Below are 17,263 nucleotides of genomic sequence, written 5' to 3' on the forward strand. Positions count from 1 at the left end.
GGCCCTGCGCTGCCGGTGAGGGCTCTCCACTTTTTACTGCTCCTGGGGCTGGGCTGTCCGTGGCCGGTTTGTGGCTTGCGCGTGGCTGCATGGAGAAAAGGAGGAAGGGAACCCCAAGTGGGCCACAGGGCCTTCCTTGAGCGTCGCCGTACGTCTTGGGTGAGATGCATGCCTTCCCCTCGTCCTTTCTCCTCTCCTTCCCCCGCTGGGCATCTTGGCTTTTCAAAAGGGCGTTTAGGAGTTTTAATAACGCCAGGACTGTGGGGCACCCTCCCTCCCTCCCTCCTTCCAGGTACGCTCTCTTTCCCGGACAGATGAGGCTCGTGGCCTTCTGTGGCTTTTGGAAGAGGAGTCGCTTCAGCCCGGAGGAAATGAGGAGACCCTTCTGGAAAGACTGTTCACCTACTACGGCCCACAGGATGGAGACAAAAAAGGTCAGCGGGGGAAAAGAAGGCCCTTTGGTGTGAGCCCCGGAAGGCCAGGCTGGGCTCAGGGAGCGGCATTCCACTTCATGTCTCATGCGCCACTTTTTCTGCCAGTTTCCGGGATTGCTATGGGCAATCTTATGGCTTCTTAAGGTTTTATCCACACACAGCACACACACACCCCTTGGTTTCTTCCCCCCCCCTTGCAGGCCAGAATCCACTGCTCCGCAGCAATAAGCCGAAGCACTTCTACCTGGGCCACAGCTACGGCACCAACTGGGTGGAGTATGACACCACAGGCTGGCTGAGCTACGTCAGGCAGAACCCAGCCTCCCAGAACGCCCTGCCTCGCTTGCAGGAGTCCCAGAAGTAAGTGGTGTCCCAAAGTGTGTGTGTGCGTGTGCGTGTGTGTGTGCGTGTGCGCGCGCGCGCAGGTGGAAGCCCTCTGCCCATGGGAGTCTCCGACTGCAGCAGGGATATGCCCACTCACTGTCTGGGGTTTAAAACTCAGCATTTCACCCTTTCATGCCTTGGAAGTCCAGTGGCTGCGGCTTGACTCTGGATTTTTTAAAAAGTGTGTTGCCCTGTTTTCAGTTGTTTTATAATTCATGTCACTTTTGGGTCAGCGTCTCTCCCGCCACCTTTAAATAAGAGGCCAGGAAGTAAAGAGGTCAGGAAGGCACAACAACGGTTGTATTTTCTAAGGATTCTTAGAAAGCAACAATTGACTGAGAGTTTGTTAATCACCTTCTATCGGAGTTCGATTGAGAGCATATTATCCTACTGTCTCTGTGTATGGTTCACGAGCTGCACAGTGGCAGAGAAAAAGGCAATTCAAGGGGTGATCAAGACGGCCCAAAACATCATTGGCTGTTCACTCCCCTCTTTGGAAGAATTGTATAAGAACAGATGTAAGAGGAAGATATCTAACATACTGAAAGACTCCTCTCATCCGGGATATCAGCTCTTTAAACTATTACCATCAGGAAGGAGATTCAGGGTATTGAAAGCAAGGACGAGCAGATTCAAGAACAGTTTTTACCCAAGTGCAGTATTGAGTTTAAATGCGGGGCCATAAGTTTTTGGTGGACTTTTTAATTGCTGAGAGAAAACGGGGTATCTATATTTGGATGGTGAAAGTTGTGTATATTTTAACTTTTTTTTTTGTAGTGTTGTCCAGTTTTACCTTGGGGAAGAGCACCTCATTTCGTTGCACCCACTTGTGAGCGCAATGACAAATAAATTTCTTATGTCTTATGTCTTATGTCTTATGTCTTAAATCTTCAACGCCACCAAATAAAACGTGGAATCGTTGGCCAATGCCTGGAGAGGGAGACCAATGGCAATAATTCTTTCTCTCTCTCTCTTTCTGTCCCTGTGCCTCTTCTTCTCTTTCCTGCTGCCGGCCTTTCTCAGGAAAATCATCAGCAACCTCTTTGCGGGTCGGGCCGGGACCGCCGTGGTGTTGTCTGGCTCAGTAGCTGGGCTGGAGGGGGGCTCTCAGCTGGCCTTGCGCAGGGCCACCAGCATGCGGAAGACCTTCACCACCGGGGTGGGGGCTGTGAAAAAGAAGTCCCTCTGCGTCCAGATCAAGCTCCAGGTGGTGAGTCTCCTGGCGTCTCCGGGGCGGAGCGGCGGGAGAGGAGATGCGCTCCCGATGTGCCCAGAGGAAGCGGGGGGGAGCCTCCCGTTTTGCTTTTGGGGGTTCGCCGTGGACGCGACCCTGAAAAGTTGCCTTTGCACCACCAAAGGCGTCCGTAAGGACAGGGAAGGGGGATCCACAGGGTGCGTGGGCGTCTCTACACCACAGACGGTCGAGTCTGATGGTTTGTGATAACTTTGGAAAAGGAACTTAGCGATTGGGTCTTAACGCTAATGGTAACTAGTTACTTTGGGGTCTTGATAAGAACAGCCAATAATTTTCTAAAAGGCACTTTCCAAACCCTGCTTCAACTCCATCCGCCAGTAACGACTCTCTTGCAGCAGGAGAGCCCCTATTTAGAAGCACCCGACCGAGCCTTGCCCCAGCCGTGCTGGCAGCGAATTAATTGTTTTGGAGATATAACTGCAACCTCTTCCTTCCTAAAAGCGACCTGCCAAACTCTGGGCCCTTGGTCCTGGGACGAAGGGGGTCTGAGGCCGGTGCCTCCCTCTTTCCCTTGGCTGAGCCCTCTTTCCCTTGCCTCCCCCCCCACCCCCCAGGATGCCCTCATCGACACCCTGAAGAAGTCCAAGCTCCACTTTGTCCACTGCTTCCTGCCCAAAGTGGACGGCTGGAGTGGAGACCTCCGGGGGCCTGGCGGCCGGCGGGTGAGCACTAGCGAGCTGGACCTGCACGGGGAGCACTGTGAGGCCGGTCTCATGCAGCTGGACGTCCCTCTGCTGAGGGCCCAGATCCGGGGCTCTCGCCTCCTGGACGCTCTCCGGATGTACCGCCAAGGTGAGCGCCTTTCCTGGCTGGAGACCGCGCCGTTTCCCTCACCTCCCAGGATGATTGTGCCCCCATCTTCGGTCCTCCTTCAGCCTTCTGTTCCTTCCTTCTTGGCAGGAAATGGATGGGGAGGCAGAATGGGATGGCAGAGTTTAGGAGAAACACGGGGGGGGGGTGTTCCAAGAGATCTCCAGGCCGAGGAGGCCCAGGGGGATGGCCGGAGACGGCGTGTGCCGCTTGCAGGAGACCCGGCTGGCGAAGGAGGGAGAGCGAGTTCTGAGCCTTGGGTTCAGATCGCTCACGTGCCACCTCAACTCCCTTCTCTGTGTCACCAGCAGCTTGAGAACCACGGCTCTCAATGAGAGACTCCCAATACATTGCTTGTCATTCTGGCGGAGGGGAAAGGCTTCCCAGAAACACCAGAACAATCATCGCCTCTTCCCACTTGATTGGCACTGTCCTGCCTTGTCGCTTTGGCGGCATCATCTCCCCACCCCACCCCCGTTGCTCCTTCCAGCTTCTCCTATCAAATGGGTGTGAGATTCCACCTCCTCTGGGATCCCATAGCAAAGAGGGTAATTCTGCATTCGGTGTTTGTGACACCCTCAGCTGCAGCAGTGGGAGTAAATAAGTTTTTTTCACAGGGGGTGGGGGTATGTGTATGAAAACAGTCCTGCAGAAACTGGGTTCATGAAAAGTCAGTCAGTTTAGCCCTTAATGTGTGGGTCTGCCTTCCTTCCTCCCCGTCTCCTCTCTCTCTCTTCCTCCAACAGCGATGACAGTTTGCGTTAGTAATTCCCCCTCTGCCTCTCGGCTCCCTCGCCCCACTTTGCGAGCGAGCTCCCTCCTGCCTCCGTCCTTCCGAAAGATGCATGGTGGAATTGGGTGTTTATTATTTCCAAACCAGGTTGTTAGTGCTCTGAAGCACGATCAATGCGGCGCGCAGAACCCCGGATCGATGGTCCAGCAGGAGAGGGGAGAAAGGGGGGGCTGGTTTGAAACGCAGTACCCGGTCGATGGTGCTGATGATTAATTAAGACCTGAAGAATCAACACCGCTATCTTTCCCCATAAATTTAATTGCAATCCGTATATACAGTCAATAGCAGAATATGTCTCCTGTTTCTTCTGCCTGCGGGCTGCAGGGACACAGGGTTGCCGTGCTTTGCCTCCAGAGTGTGCCTTTGTATCCCCCTCCCTGCTTTTTTTCACGAGGAAGGCAGACCCCCCCCCTTCGAAGGATCCTGTGCTGTCCCTCCTGCTTCCCCAGCTGTTCCATAACACCTCAAAAACAACAACAAAAATGCCAGAAAGTGGGACAAAACTACGGGCCGTTTGTTTGACACCATCTCTTTTCTGTAAGGGGGAATTAAGAAACCCCCTTAATTTTTTTCGGTCCAAGGATTTGAAGGCCATTTGGAAACAAAGAAAAAAAGGGTGGGTAGAGATCTTTGTAGACTCTTTCATCTCTAGTCAACAAAGGCAGCTTCAAAAGCCCACCGAAAAAGCGTTCTATTAACCGTCACGGCAGTGAGGAAAAAGGCACATGTGTGAACTCGGTGGGAAGCGAAACCTCTTCCAAACCGCTTTTTAGCCATCTCAGAAAGGCTATTCAGCCACCAGCTGTTTCCCCCATTGGCTTTTGGCCAGGCGGAGGGGGAAAGCTGCCCAGAAGCGTCCGGCGTGGGTCCATCTTTCTGGAGAGGCTGGTGGGATGAAGGGTGACTTCCGGGCTGTTGTGGATCTCGGTGGTGGTGGTGGTGGTGGGAGTTAAGGAGCTCAGTGCAGGGAAGTCCTAGAATAATCAGGGCCCGAAGAGCAGGAAAGAGAGCCCGCCTATTTATTTGCTTCCTGGTGTTTATAAAGGGCCCAGATGTCGTCATGGCCCACCAGCTGTTCGGGGCTCTTCTGCAGCATTTAAGGCGTGATTTTTAGAACAAGGCATTTGTGGAGATGTTTCCCGTTCGATGCGTCCTCGGGCGCTTGTCCTCTCCTGCCCTCTGCCTGTTTGCCTCCTTCCACGCCGGCCTCACCGTTTTTCAAAGGTCAGCTCATCCCCTGGGCCAAGCCTTCCTCCTCCTGAGCGCAGAATTGCCTCGCTCAGGCTCTGCCTGGGCGACCAAAGATGGCACAGAAGTGCGGAAACACCCCCCCCCCTTTGTGTGGCGAGGCCTTCGGGGAGGTTGTTTGTCTGCTCCGCATCTCCCCCCCCCCGCGCACTCTCGTTGCTGCAGCCAAGTTTTGCGCGGAGGAGGAGGAGGTCTCGCCTCTTCTCCCTCCGTTTGGCCATATTTGGAATTCAGGCCTCAGAGGGGTGGGGGAGACCCAGCTCTGGGGGGGCAGCAGGCGAGGGAAGATCAGGCAGTTCCATCTTGGTATCTGTGTTTGTGTTTTAATGGCTCCAGCATTTCTTACTGTGGTAGAACATTTCTTTAAATGGACAGGGGGCCTTTCTCCCCTGCATCCAAAGCAAGTTTCCCCTGGCATCATGAGCTACTGGGAATGTACCCATCTTTAAAAAAAAAGAAGAAAGGAAAAAAAAAGCAGGACGTTCCTCTTGCCCTTATCTTGACAATTCTCCTCTCAAAACCCTTTTCCTTCCCTCCCGTCATTTTTGTCCTCTTTCCAACAAAAGAACAAAGACCCTCTTTAAACCAGGCTTCAAGGGAATAAGCTGGCAGGAGAGCTCAGTGGTTTGGGCCTCTGGCTGGGGAGCCAGAGGTTGGGAGCGCGGTTCCCCCACGGTGCGTGTCCTGGGAGAAGAGCCAGCCTGGGTGGCCCTGGGGCCAAAGCGGCTCGGTGGTCGCAGGGCGCCCCCAGAAGAAGGGAAGCCCCCCCCCCCCACTACTGAGTCCTCTCTCCCTGGAAAACCCTGAAGAGTCAGAGCCTGGGGTTCTGCCTCACGCCATATTTGACTTGACGGCACACTGTTTGTTTAATGGAAGGAAGCTTGCGGAAGTTACTAACCTCAGCTTGCTTTGCCAAGAGCATTCCAGCGCAGGCTGGTCAGCAGCTGGTTAGGAAAGTGATGGAAAGCAGGGATGGACTTGATGCTCTCTGGAGTTCCCTTCTCCCTGCGATCTTGCGCTGTCCAGAGGGTGCCTCAGGCAGTGTGGGCATCATAATTTGCAAGGACGCCAGGATCATCGCTCCTGGCACGCCATCTTCCTGGAAACGCCAGGCGTTGCTCCCCTCTTCTGCCCCGACTGCCTCCCTCCTTCCCTCCCATCCCATTGCTGTTCCCCCCCCCCCTTCCCAGGTTCTCCTCTGTTCACACTCCTCTCTTCCTGTGTGTGATGCTCCAGGTTACCCCGATCACATGGTCTTTGCGGAGTTCCGGCGGCGCTTCGATGTCCTGGCCCCTCACCTCACCAAGAAGCACGGACGCAACTATATCGTCACCGATGAGAAGCGGGTGCGCCGAGGGCTCCAGAGGGGGAGAAGTGCTGCCCCTCTTGCCCTCCCCTCCCCACCTGTGTGATGATGGCCAGAGAGGCAGAGGGGAAAGGGGAGTCTGGGGAGGGGGAGCCCCAAAGGTGGTCTCCCAGGAACATCAGCGTGGCTTTCTAGGGGAGCCCCAGAAGGCTGGTTGGAGCCCCGAGCCTGAAGACTTCCCCCCCTCACACTTCCCTGCCACAGCCCTTCCCCTTTGGCCAGCGGAGGGGTCACCCGTGCAGCCCCCACCCCCATTTCCTGACCTCCCTTCAGCGGACATGCCCACCAGCCCCTAACGCTCTTCCCTCCCTGCTCTCCTTCCAGGCGGTGGAGGAACTGCTGGAATCCCTGGAGCTCGAGAAGAGCAGCTTCCACATGGGCCTCAGCCGGGTAAGGCCGGCCTGCCTGCCTGCCTGCGTGTGTGCGTGTGTGTGTGTGTGTGTTGCACAACAGCAGACGCTTCACACTAACCTCTTCACATGCAACAACTTGCCAATGAGGTTTATGTGAACTGTGTGACGCCAGCAGGTGTAACCAACATGACTTTGGTCAGGATCTTTTATCAATGGAAACACGGACCCCCTTGCATAGCAGGATCCCACAGCCGGCCCTTGTCTTCTGTCCCTCCCTCCCCACCCATCCCTGCCATTCCTGCAGGGTCAGCAGCCCTGCTTTCGGCTGACCTCCCTTTAGGATCGGGGCTGGTGCGTTTGGGCGCCTCGCTGGGTGGGAGCCTCCGACTGCCATGTGTCGGAGGGTGCAGCTGCTCCTTTGGGCAGCCAGGAGAAGGCCTCTCTGCTTCCTCTCTCCTCTTCCGCTGGAGCCACGTTGCCAGGGGCTAATGCGAGGGGACATCTTCACTCCTAGCAGAAAGGGAGGAGGCAGGGAAGGGCTGTCACAACCATTCTGCACACTCCAGGAGTCTGTGGATTCAGAGTGGACAGGGGACCGGCTCAGCTGAGCTCTGTGTGTGTGTGTGTGTGCATGTGCGTGTGCGTACACACACACGCACAGACACACTTTCTCTCTCCTCCTCACCCATCCCTCTGCAAGTCCTCCCGTATTAAATGGGGCTGGTGGCACACGTGGGACCCAGATCTCGACCGGGAGTGGTGTCAGTGGCCCTGAGGCCCTGGCAGACACTGTAGGGTGGGTGTCCGCTGCCTTGTTCTGAGAGGCCTCTGAGAAATTTCCATCCACGGAAGCCATCACACGTCTCAGGCTTGCTGATGGGAGGAAGCCTCTCCAGCCATAAGCAGCCTGGCTCCCCTCTTCGGCACCCGGCCTCTCAAACCTGTAGCGCCTTTGCCTCCCACAGCAGCCTCAGCGGTTGGGTTTTTCTTTTCCGTGTGGGCTGCCACGCGGTCGGTTCGAGGAGAAGCAGCTGCTTTTGGCTCTGCCGCACCTTCCCCCTTTTTCCACGCTGGGAGCCCTGTGGTACAGGGGGTCACAAAAGCAGCTAGTGTTCTCCTGGGCCAGCTCCTCCAGCAAGCAGAGGATGGGGCGAGCACGGAGGACCTGATTTGCCCACCTGGCGGTGGATGATGGTAAAGATAGCGTTCTCCTTTGGCGCTGCAAAAGTTTCACTGGCACCTTTCATGGATCTCTGCTTGCCTTCCCCCCTTTCGGAGCCTACTCCAGGCTGTATCGGGAGAGCAGGGAAGAGATCCCTTTCTTCACCCCCTTCCTCCTCTGCTCTCTCCTCCCCGAAGGTGTTTTTCCGGGCAGGAACGTTGGCCAAACTCGAGGAGCAGCGAGATAAACAGATGAGCAGAAACATCACCCTGTTCCAGGCGGCCTGCCGAGGATTCCTTGCCCGACAGCAGTTCAAGAAAAGGAAGGTAGGCTGGGACGGAGGGGAGGGGGAGGGAGGGAGGCGTGCGTCACCCTTCTCCCAATTCTTCCCCCCCCCGCAAGATTCCCTCCCCTCCGCCCTTCTTAGGTTTACATCTCCCATGACATTTAGCCTAAAATGGGCAGCTCTCCCTCCCACAAAGGCTGGGCAGAGGCCCAGGATTGCCGGCTGCACAGGGAGAGCGGCAGCCAGGACTCCCTTGAACCAGGGAGACAGCTCTTCCCCTTCCCCACAGGTATGGAGGGGTGTGTGCTTGTGTGTGGACAGGAGGCCAGGGAAGGGGTTGGGGGGGTCAAAGGTGTCTCCTTCATCTCTGTGAACAGGTGGGGGTGGAGGGACACTTGAAGTGTGCGCGTGGTCGGTCGGGGGGGCATGCATGGCAAGGCACCGGGAGCCTTGAGAGGAAGGTAGGGCGGGGCTCTGAAGCCGCCCCCCCCCGGTGGGTTTCTGTGCCTCCTGCGGAGCTTTGCTGGCGGGTGCACATGGGCCACAGGTGGGAGACGTGTCATGCCCTCCAGCTGTGGATGGAAGGCCGTTCCCATCGTCCCTCCCTCTTGGCCGAACGGGTGGGGGACTTGATGGGAGTTGTAGTCCAGCACCCTCTGAAGGGCTGTATGCGCTCCCTGTGGGGACGTCTTCACCTCCTCTCCCGACCCTGTGCTTTTGAGAGGGGTTGATCACCTCCCCTGCCTTCATGTGGCCACCTATGAAGCGTGATGATGGGAAATGTCATGCCACTCACCTGAAGGGACACCAGGGAGTGGGGGTTGGGTCTTCTCTAAACCACAGAGATGCTCCCCTCTCTTTGGGCTTTCTGGAAGGCCGCCTTGAGAGCCGCCTATCCTCCATCTGCCTCTCTTCCTCCCTTCTCCAAGGCCATTCCCCCCCCCCCGAGCTTCCTTGGCTTCTACTGTTCTGTTTTGTTCTCATGGCCCGGCTCGGTGTGTGCTTTGTCCCATATTCTGGCTCCATATTTATTATGTTCACCTGGCCCATGGCTGCTGCAGAATAAGAAATAAATAATCGTTGTCCCCAGGAAGCAGGTGGAGAAGGCCAAGCCTTTTACTTCCTACTTGGGGAAGGAGCAAAGGCATTGCAGGGCCCCGTTTCCTACCAGGCACCCTTAGGCTTGGTCGGAGAAGGGGCACACGAGCGAGGGTTCACCCCTCGGCCCACTTTGGAGGTTGGATGGCCTACGTAGACCTGCCATGCCCCTAGAAAAAGGTGCTCAATCAACTCTGTGGGTTTTTGGTTCTTTGTTTCCTTCCCCTGCCCCCTTTCCAAACCAAAGAGTCGATGGCATAACCCCAGGGTGGATGGGCAGGCGGGGGGCAGGAGCAGCTGGTATTGCAGACAGACCAGGCCTGACCCCAGACTTTCCAGGGAGATTGGTTCGAGGGGCCTCCCCCTGAGCATCTGGCCCACAGAGAGAGAAAGAGAGAGGCCGTGGATTCCTGTCCTCCTGGCTGGCTTTCTCTCCCTGCTCGGTCTCTTTCACGCTGCGCTGGGGTTTATGGGGTGGGAGCCGGGCTGGGGCTGCTCTCTGCAGCAGGGCGGGTGGAGACTGTTACGCGAAGATTAAAGAGCTGTGTCAGCTACTCCGTTTATGATGGAGAGCATAAACCAGAGAAGTGAGGAGGGAGGCCCCCCCTGTTTTCGGCAAGATTAGGCTTTACGGTTGGGTTCTGGAGAAGGTGTTTTGCAAATGGCAAATGATAATAAAATTTAAAAACAGCCAAAATGTTGGAGGCCTCCTCGACCTTTGCATTTTGGAGCCTTCCCACCGTCCCGCCTGGTCCTGTCATGTTTCAGGAGAGTAGAAGACCACCCTCAGGCCCTGTCCGTGTTGACTCCAGGGCTCTCACTGCCCCGCACAAACCTGGAGGGTGCTCTTAATGGGATTCTCTTCCCTCCTCTCTCTCTCCCCCCCCCCGTCTTCTTTCCCCTCCCTCCAAATTGCACAGATTCAGGACCTGGCCATCCGTTGCGTCCAGAAGAACATCAAGAAGAACAAAGGGGTGAAGGACTGGCCCTGGTGGAAGCTCTTCACTACCGTCCGGCCTCTCATTGAGGTCCAGCTCACGGAAGACCAGATCCGGGGGAAAGATGTACGTAGGGTCCCCGGGTGGAAGGGGGAAGGATGGTGAACCTTGATCCCTGGGGGCGGAGTGGGCCTTTCTACAGCTGCAAGCGGGTTGTCTGTCCTTGTGTTCCTCATGGAACGGTCGCGGGGGTGGCTTCCTCGCTTGAGTGGCTTTGCTCCTGAAGACTTTTCTTGCAAAGCTGCACCAGTGCTGGGTAACATCGTCACCAGGAAGAAACCTTTCCATGCGCTGGTGCAGGTTGTCTGGAAACGTTGCAGCTCCTCCCGCTGAGCCAGGTCTTCACTGAGATTCTGGACAACCACTGTTGCCTGGAGGTTTCCCTTCCCATTCTTTGCTCCTCGGAAGTCCTCCTTTTAAGAGAGAATCCACCGCCCAAGCTCGGACGCCACCTTCTCTCCCTGGAGAGTCACCCCTCCGGCTCCCAGTTCTGAGGTAGAATTACTAGGTGGATCCCTCGTGGGAGACCTTCGACCTGACCTTGGCCTTTCCCTCCTGGACAGGAAGAGATCCAGCAGCTGAAGAGCCGGCTTGAGAAGGTGGAGAAAGAGCGGAACGAGCTGCGGCTGAACAGCGACCGCTTGGAAAGCAAGGTGGGTTTCTACAGCTGCCAGCATCCCTTTTGGGGTGGGGTGGAGGTGGGGGTGGGGAGGATCATTCTGGTTGTCCTTGTCGTGAAAAAGGAAGTGTCCCCAAGCTCTGTCTGTGGGTCATCCCTGCTCCTGCTTCTTTGGCTGACTTTTGCTCCTCTCCGTCGCCTTCCTGTCCCCCAGATTACAGAGCTGACCTCCGAGCTGACCGACGAGAGGAACACGGGCGAGTCGGCCTCCCAACTCCTGGACGCAGAGACGGCCGAGCGGCTGAGAGCGGAGAAAGAGATGAAGGACCTTCAGGTCAGCCCAGTGGGCCAGAAGCAGTGAGGAGGCAGGGGAAATAGGCAGAGGGGCGGCAGAGCGCAGAGAGTTTCAAAGAACTGCCCCCCACCCCCCCACCTGCCCGGTTCTAGGCCAGTGTGCCCCCACGAGGCTGTTCCGTGGGGGCACATTGGTTTCCGCCGGCCGTCGGGAACGGAGCCTCCATCAGTTCGGTTTACAAGTAGCACTAAAGGACGCTGAGCCGGCATCCTAACCCCCCTCCCTTCAAAGCTTGCTTTATAATCTCCAAAAGCTGGTGGGTGCCTGATAGACCAGGGGCCCCTCCCGTGCCCTGCTGACCGTTCATGGGGTGCCCAGTCCAAGAGCTGCAGTCCGATCGAAGGCCTTTTCTGAGTCTGTGGCCCCTAAACCCCTCCCCTCTTTCTCCAGGCCAAGTACGACGCGCTCAAGAAGCAGATGGAATCCATGGAGATGGAGGTGATGGAGGCCCGCCTCATCCGGGCTGCCGAGCTCAACGGCGAGATGGATGATGATGACTCGGGTTGGTCTTCCCTGGCCTCTCTTTCTTTCCCCGTCTGAAACTCCAGGGCTGGCCGAATGCTGGAAAAGACAAATGGGTGGTTCACGGGGGGGGGGGAGGGGGACTGTGGCTCGAGGCTTTCAGCCCTGGCTCTCGTTCACTAACGACTGTTTTCCTCAGCCATGGGATGCGGACCTGGGAGTGGAGCCTTTAGGAACCCCAGCCTGCCTTCTCCCTGGGTCACCTCTGAGTTGCTGCTCTCTGACTGCGCAGGTCCTCCTTTCTGTCTCTCTCTCCTTGCCCCCCCGACCTTGTCCCGCAGGTGGCGAGTGGCGGCTCAAGTACGAGCGGGCGGTGCGCGAGATCGACTTCACCCAGAAGCGCTTGCGGCAGGAGTTCGAAGACAAGCTGGAGGTGGAGCAGCAAGGCAAGAGGCAGCTGGAGAGAAAGGTAGCGGCTCCTTCCCTCTGGAAGTGTCAACTCAGTCTCTTCGTGTCACACACAAACACACCACCTCACACAAACACGCAACTCCCGTTCTCGAGCTGAAGCTTATCCTCTGCCGGGCCTCTCTGGTTCCCAGCAGACCCTTCTGTTCCTCGGAGCTCAGAGATGTTATTTTTCTGCAGGACGGGGCCGGCCGCCCGACTGGCCGGAGGGTTCAGTCGCAGAGGAAAAGCCCGACTCCCAGCCTCTTCCTTGGTGCCAGCCTGCCTCTGGCCCTGCGCAGCCCTTTGTCCGGCTCTTTGGGTGGACCTGCCCAGTCCTGTGACCTGTAGCAGGGCAACTCCTCTGTGTTTGCCCTGGTGCTGTTTTCTCTCTTCCTCAACGGCTTCTGTTTTACTTTCCCATCCTACTTAAAAGGCAGCCTTTCACGATGCCTTGGTGATACATTCCTGGCCTGTTTGGCTGGCTTTTATCAGTGCCTGCTTTCCCATGTGGACACCTGAGACTCACAGGTTGCTTGGTGGTGGCATGCTTTCAGTCAGGGACGGGACATCTCAGGCCCTGACCCCGTCCGGGTCTTCCTGCAGCCCTAGCCTGGCCCTCTGGGTTTTCTCTTTCCCTGTGACACCATCCTTGAGCTGTTTCTCAGCTTGTGAATGGCTGTATTCACCCCTCTTCCTGATTTTAGATAACTGATCTGCCCTCTTATTGCTTCAGTAGTGGCATTAAGAATTTTAAGCTCACAGGTGGAGCGTTTTCCTTTTGGCCCTTCCTGGCATCAGAAGGTGACTCTTGGAGACTTCTCTGACATCCAGTTTGGTCCTTGGAATGAACAAGATTCTTTGCCTTAACGCTTGCTTGAGAGTGAAGTTTCATGGGTGGGTTTGGGGTTTCTCTCGTGTGTGTGTGTGTGTGTGTGTGTGAGAGAGAGAGAGAGAGAGAGAGGGAGAGAGAGAGAGAGAGAGAGAGAGAGGCGAAAGGTAGATAGCCTGACGTGCCTGCCCTCTCAGAGGCCATGGCCCACAGATTCCCTTCTCCCCTTCCCAGCTGGCTGACTTGCAGGTGGACACCGAGGAGAACCAGCGAGCCCTGCAGACGCTGAAGAAGAAGTGCCAGCGCCTGACGGCTGAGCTGCAGGACACCAAGCGGCACCTGGAGGGCCAGCAGGGCCGCAACCACGAACTGGAGAAGAAGCAGCGCAGGTGAGGGGGTGGGGGGTGGGAAAGATGGGGACAGGTGGGAACCCTCTGGACCATGGAAGCAGGCCGAGGCCGGTCCTGGTGATTTGGGGGCTGTCGCTTCTAGCTGGGCGGGCTGAGGGGCTGGGGGGAAGAATTATGGGTGTGGCTGTTCAGAAAATAACTTGGCCAGTCCCTGTGTGGAATCTTCTCTCTTCTTTTTAAACCAAAATGTTTTGAGACCACCGTCCTCCCTGGACGGCTTGCTTGAAAGGCTGGGAACAAGAAGCATAACTCACTTTCGGAGGCTGGCCAGCAAAGAAGGCCCCTGTCCCCAACCTGAAAGTGGAGGCGGGCTGGTAGAGAGGAAGAGGCGGGCTGGCCCTTCAGCCGACTCAGGGTTTGAAAGACGAACGCCCCCTCTTCAGAAAAGATGGGCAGTGATATCCGCCCACCCACCCCCAACCTCCGGTCAGCTACAGGGATCAGCAGGGAATGAGCGGCACTGAAGATGTTTGGCCTTCCGTTCAAAGCTGTCCTTGTGAGCCCCTCGGAATCGCTGAAGCGCCCTGGCCGGTACCTTCACCGGAAGCCTTAAATGCCTCCACCGGGCGGGAGACCCCCCTCAACCCCTCTAAGTGTAGATTAAGCCGGCATGCGCTCTCCGGTTTCCACCCTGGCCTGGCGGCAAACAGCCGTATCGTTGGCCCGTTTATTTAGTGACCCGTGCTAAGCGTCCAGCCGACTAATCCCCCTTCTTCTTTGCAGTGGGTAATAAATAGCGGCATTAACATGGGCTCTGCTCTTCGGAAATTGAAATTAATTAGGTTGATTCTCTCACTTGCTGGGTCTCTCTCGTTTTCCCCCATCCCCCCCCCCTTTTCCCCTTCCTTTTTCGCCTTGTGATCATTACCATAATGAGATGAAAGCATTTCCACTGCTTAATAACATTTTTTAAAAAGCAAGGAGAGTCTCGTAATGGAAGAGGAGACTCCGAAGCAGCAAGCGGAGGGTGGAGGAGCGGAGGGCGCCACCCGCCCGGGGCCCGGCTTTAATGCTAACGGTTCTCTGGACAACTCCTCAGTTCCTTAATTGCTCATCATTAGATGGAAACGAGCACAGTCAGAAAGGCAGCCTTTTTGGTGCTGAGTCCTTCCCCATCCACCCAGAGAGGAATTACCAGGATGGGACGCAGATGAACGGAGCCACTGAATGTGATGGGGTGGATGGTCACAGGCCCGAAGCGCTTCCCTGGTGTTTCTTTCTTTCTTTCTTTCTTTTTTTTTTAAGAAACAGAGTCCCAAATGAGGGAAGAGGGCAGCCCAGGGCAGAGGAAGAGCACAGAGGCTCAGGGCAGGCAGTGAAAGCCCCAATCATGTCAGCTTCGCCGGCAACTCCTCTTCCTGGGGAAAAGGTCCCTGGGCCAGTCCTTGCACACCCAGTCATCGCTGGATGGGAGAGGGGGGGGCGAAACGGCTTGGGCTGAGGAGCACCTGACGTTGGGCCAAGCCTCCCCCAGTGGCCAGGGCTAGTGGCTGGGGTGTCCTGGGAGTCTGTGTCTCCAAAAACCGACGGTTTGAGGCTCTAGTTGGGGTGGTGGCAGCCCTTGTCCAAGGCCAGGAGGGGGAGAGAAAGAGGGAACTGTTGCAGGGAGCGATGGTCCTTCTGGCCTTTGCTCCCAGCCTCTCCTCAACATCCTTCTCTTCTCTTCTTCCACTCTGGCTTCTTCATGGAGGGCTGTGCTGCCTTGCCTCGGCCGGTCTCTCCCCTCCTTCCTGCCGTATATTCCAGCCATCGTGCCTCCCTCCTCCTCCTCCTCCTCCTCCTCCTCCTGGTGTCCTTCATGCCTCTCTTCCCTCTCCCCTCCTCCCCAGGCATGCAGGCAGGATTCTCTCTCCCTCTCTCTTAGCAATTCAGGAAAAGGCGCCTGGAAGATGCTCGGCAATTTGCTCTCTGCTTGGGCTCTTCTGGTGGAAATTAAAGGCTTGTAAACAGTGGTGTTCTGAGAGGCCCCCAGCTGAGAGCCGGTTAAAGATAAAGGGGTTGGGTGGGAGGAGTATGGGGGGGGGCTAAGCTCTTGGCAAGCGACCAGGCTTCCTGGGTGGCAGTGGAGATTTCAAGAGGCAAACTTGGAGGGAAGAGGAGGAGGAGGAGGTGAAAGGCCTCTCTTACAGTTCACAGCCGGGGGAGGGGGAAGGGGCTGTTGCTTCTCTTCCTTGCCAGGTGCCCCTTGATGAAAATTGGGGGGGGGGGAGAGAGAAGAGCTTCCTCTTCACCCAGAGCAGGACGAACGCTCTGCTTTCTCCACTGCCCCTTGCCCACTTCGGCATGGGGAGTGAGTAGAGGCTTCAAGATTGGTCAGATAACCCCCTGCAGCAGCAGCAGCAGCAACCTCCCTGTGAGGGAGGTCAGGCTGGTTGAGAGAGAGAGTGTGTGTCCATGGTGGCCCAGGGAGCTTCATGGTTTGAAGCGGACACTAACTGGGCTGCCCCATTCCCCCCCCATGGGTGACATCACATGCCTGGCGCTTTGCACTGCACGGGCCGGATTTCTCATCCCAGAGCCTGAGGTGGGCTTCAGGATGAGACCAACCAGGAAGGTCTTGGGCCTCAGCTTTCTCTTCAGCAAGCCCCTCTTTGAGCAAGGGCCCTGTCCTGCTGGGGGTTGGGTGCCCCGGTGATGAGGTCTTTCCTTCTGCCTGTCCCTGCCTCTCCGGTGCTCATCATGCTCAGGGAGAGGGACCCTGTTTGATCTTGCAAGAGAGCAGGAAGAGTTTCTTCCCTCCTGTTCACGCGAGCCATGGTGGGGAGGATGAGGGACAGGGCCTCCCTCCTGTTGGCACCCGGGGACTCTCTCGGGCCCCGTTCTCTCCCAGCCATCAGCCAGAGGGTCAAGACGGTAGGCTTTCAACACGCAGTCCGTGTCGGACTGTCTCCAGAGTTGGGTTGATGGTGCTATTGTTTTGTTAACTCGGTTGTTTGTTTTTAATTTGATTTTCTCCTCGGTGTTTTTATTGAGTTTGCAATCTGTTTTGTGGGTGTCCCGTGCGGACCCAAACAGCAGGGTATAAATATTCATATTAAACCAGACGCACAGCAGATGGGGTTTGTCTCGGGAGCGGGAGGCAGCTGGCTACTCGTGGTGCCTTCCGCGTGGGTGACGGCGTGGCAGGGGGTGGGCACGCTGTTCCTCCTCAGCCAGCAGAGCCAAGCCTGGTCCCTCTTTGCCCGGTCGCAGGTTTGACAGTGAGCTCTCCCAGGCCCACGAGGAAGCCCAGCGGGAGAAGTTGGCACGGGAGAAGCTGAGCCGGGAGAAGGACATGCTCATCTCCGAGGTCTTCAGCCTCAAGCAGCAGCTCGAGGTGGGTGGTGAGGCGCTCTCGGTCCACGGGGATGGATCTGGCCCCGTGGGATTCCCCCCCCGGCTGCCACGGCCCCTTTTATTTTATTTATTTATTTTATTTATTTCATTTATATCCCGCCTATCTGGTCGTGTCAGGACCACTCTAGGCGGCTAACAACAATTAAAAGATAATACAATAAATATACGTATAAACAATTTTACATAACAGAAATACTTAACAGAATGGGAGAGCTGAAGGAAAGGGAGAGGAGAAAAAAAACAACAACACCGTTGTCAAGGGGCCTCCCGACTGTGGAACGCAGGATCTGACCCGTTCTGAAAGAGTAAAAATGAGTCTTCTAAAAGAAATTCTAAAAGAAGAGCTTGGGGCTAAAATCCACGACCGTTTTGTCTTTGCTTTAGCCTTGGGAACTGCCTGCCACTTGGAGAACTTCTCTGAGGTTGAGCTCCCTCCTGGGGCTAAAAGAATTGTCCATGGTCACCTTCCTCGACCTTAATGCCCTCCAGATTCTGCATCCCCCAGAATCTCCCAGGCAAGGGAGGGGAGCTGAAAGGGTGCTGTAGCGTCTACACCCAAGCCTCCCTCCTCCTCCTCCTCCTCCTCCTCCTCCTCCTCCCAGTGAGGTCCCGTCT

The 17,263-nt window shown here is 56.4% G+C and overlaps 1 protein-coding gene across 12 annotated transcripts in view; it reads left to right on the forward strand.

Moving 5' to 3' along the window:
* MYO18A (myosin XVIIIA) overlaps positions 1–17,263 on the forward strand; it is a 102,147-nt gene that overhangs the window by 57,380 nt on the left and 27,504 nt on the right. For all 12 annotated transcript variants that reach the window (XM_078379164.1, XM_072978671.2, XM_078379165.1 and 9 more), the window contains 14 exons: positions 293–434; positions 635–794; positions 1,842–2,028; positions 2,628–2,865; positions 6,161–6,270; positions 6,615–6,680; positions 8,003–8,131; positions 10,110–10,253; positions 10,751–10,840; positions 11,021–11,140; positions 11,552–11,663; positions 11,965–12,092; positions 13,137–13,291; positions 16,505–16,628. In XM_078379164.1, coding sequence (XP_078235290.1) covers positions 293–434; positions 635–794; positions 1,842–2,028; positions 2,628–2,865; positions 6,161–6,270; positions 6,615–6,680; positions 8,003–8,131; positions 10,110–10,253; positions 10,751–10,840; positions 11,021–11,140; positions 11,552–11,663; positions 11,965–12,092; positions 13,137–13,291; positions 16,505–16,628 — 1,905 coding nt within the window. The remainder of the gene's footprint in view (positions 1–292; positions 435–634; positions 795–1,841; positions 2,029–2,627; positions 2,866–6,160; positions 6,271–6,614; positions 6,681–8,002; positions 8,132–10,109; positions 10,254–10,750; positions 10,841–11,020; positions 11,141–11,551; positions 11,664–11,964; positions 12,093–13,136; positions 13,292–16,504; positions 16,629–17,263) is intronic.

Source organism: Pogona vitticeps, chromosome 7 (genome assembly GCF_051106095.1).
Source record: "Pogona vitticeps strain Pit_001003342236 chromosome 7, PviZW2.1, whole genome shotgun sequence".
Lineage (NCBI taxonomy): Eukaryota > Metazoa > Chordata > Lepidosauria > Squamata > Agamidae > Pogona > Pogona vitticeps.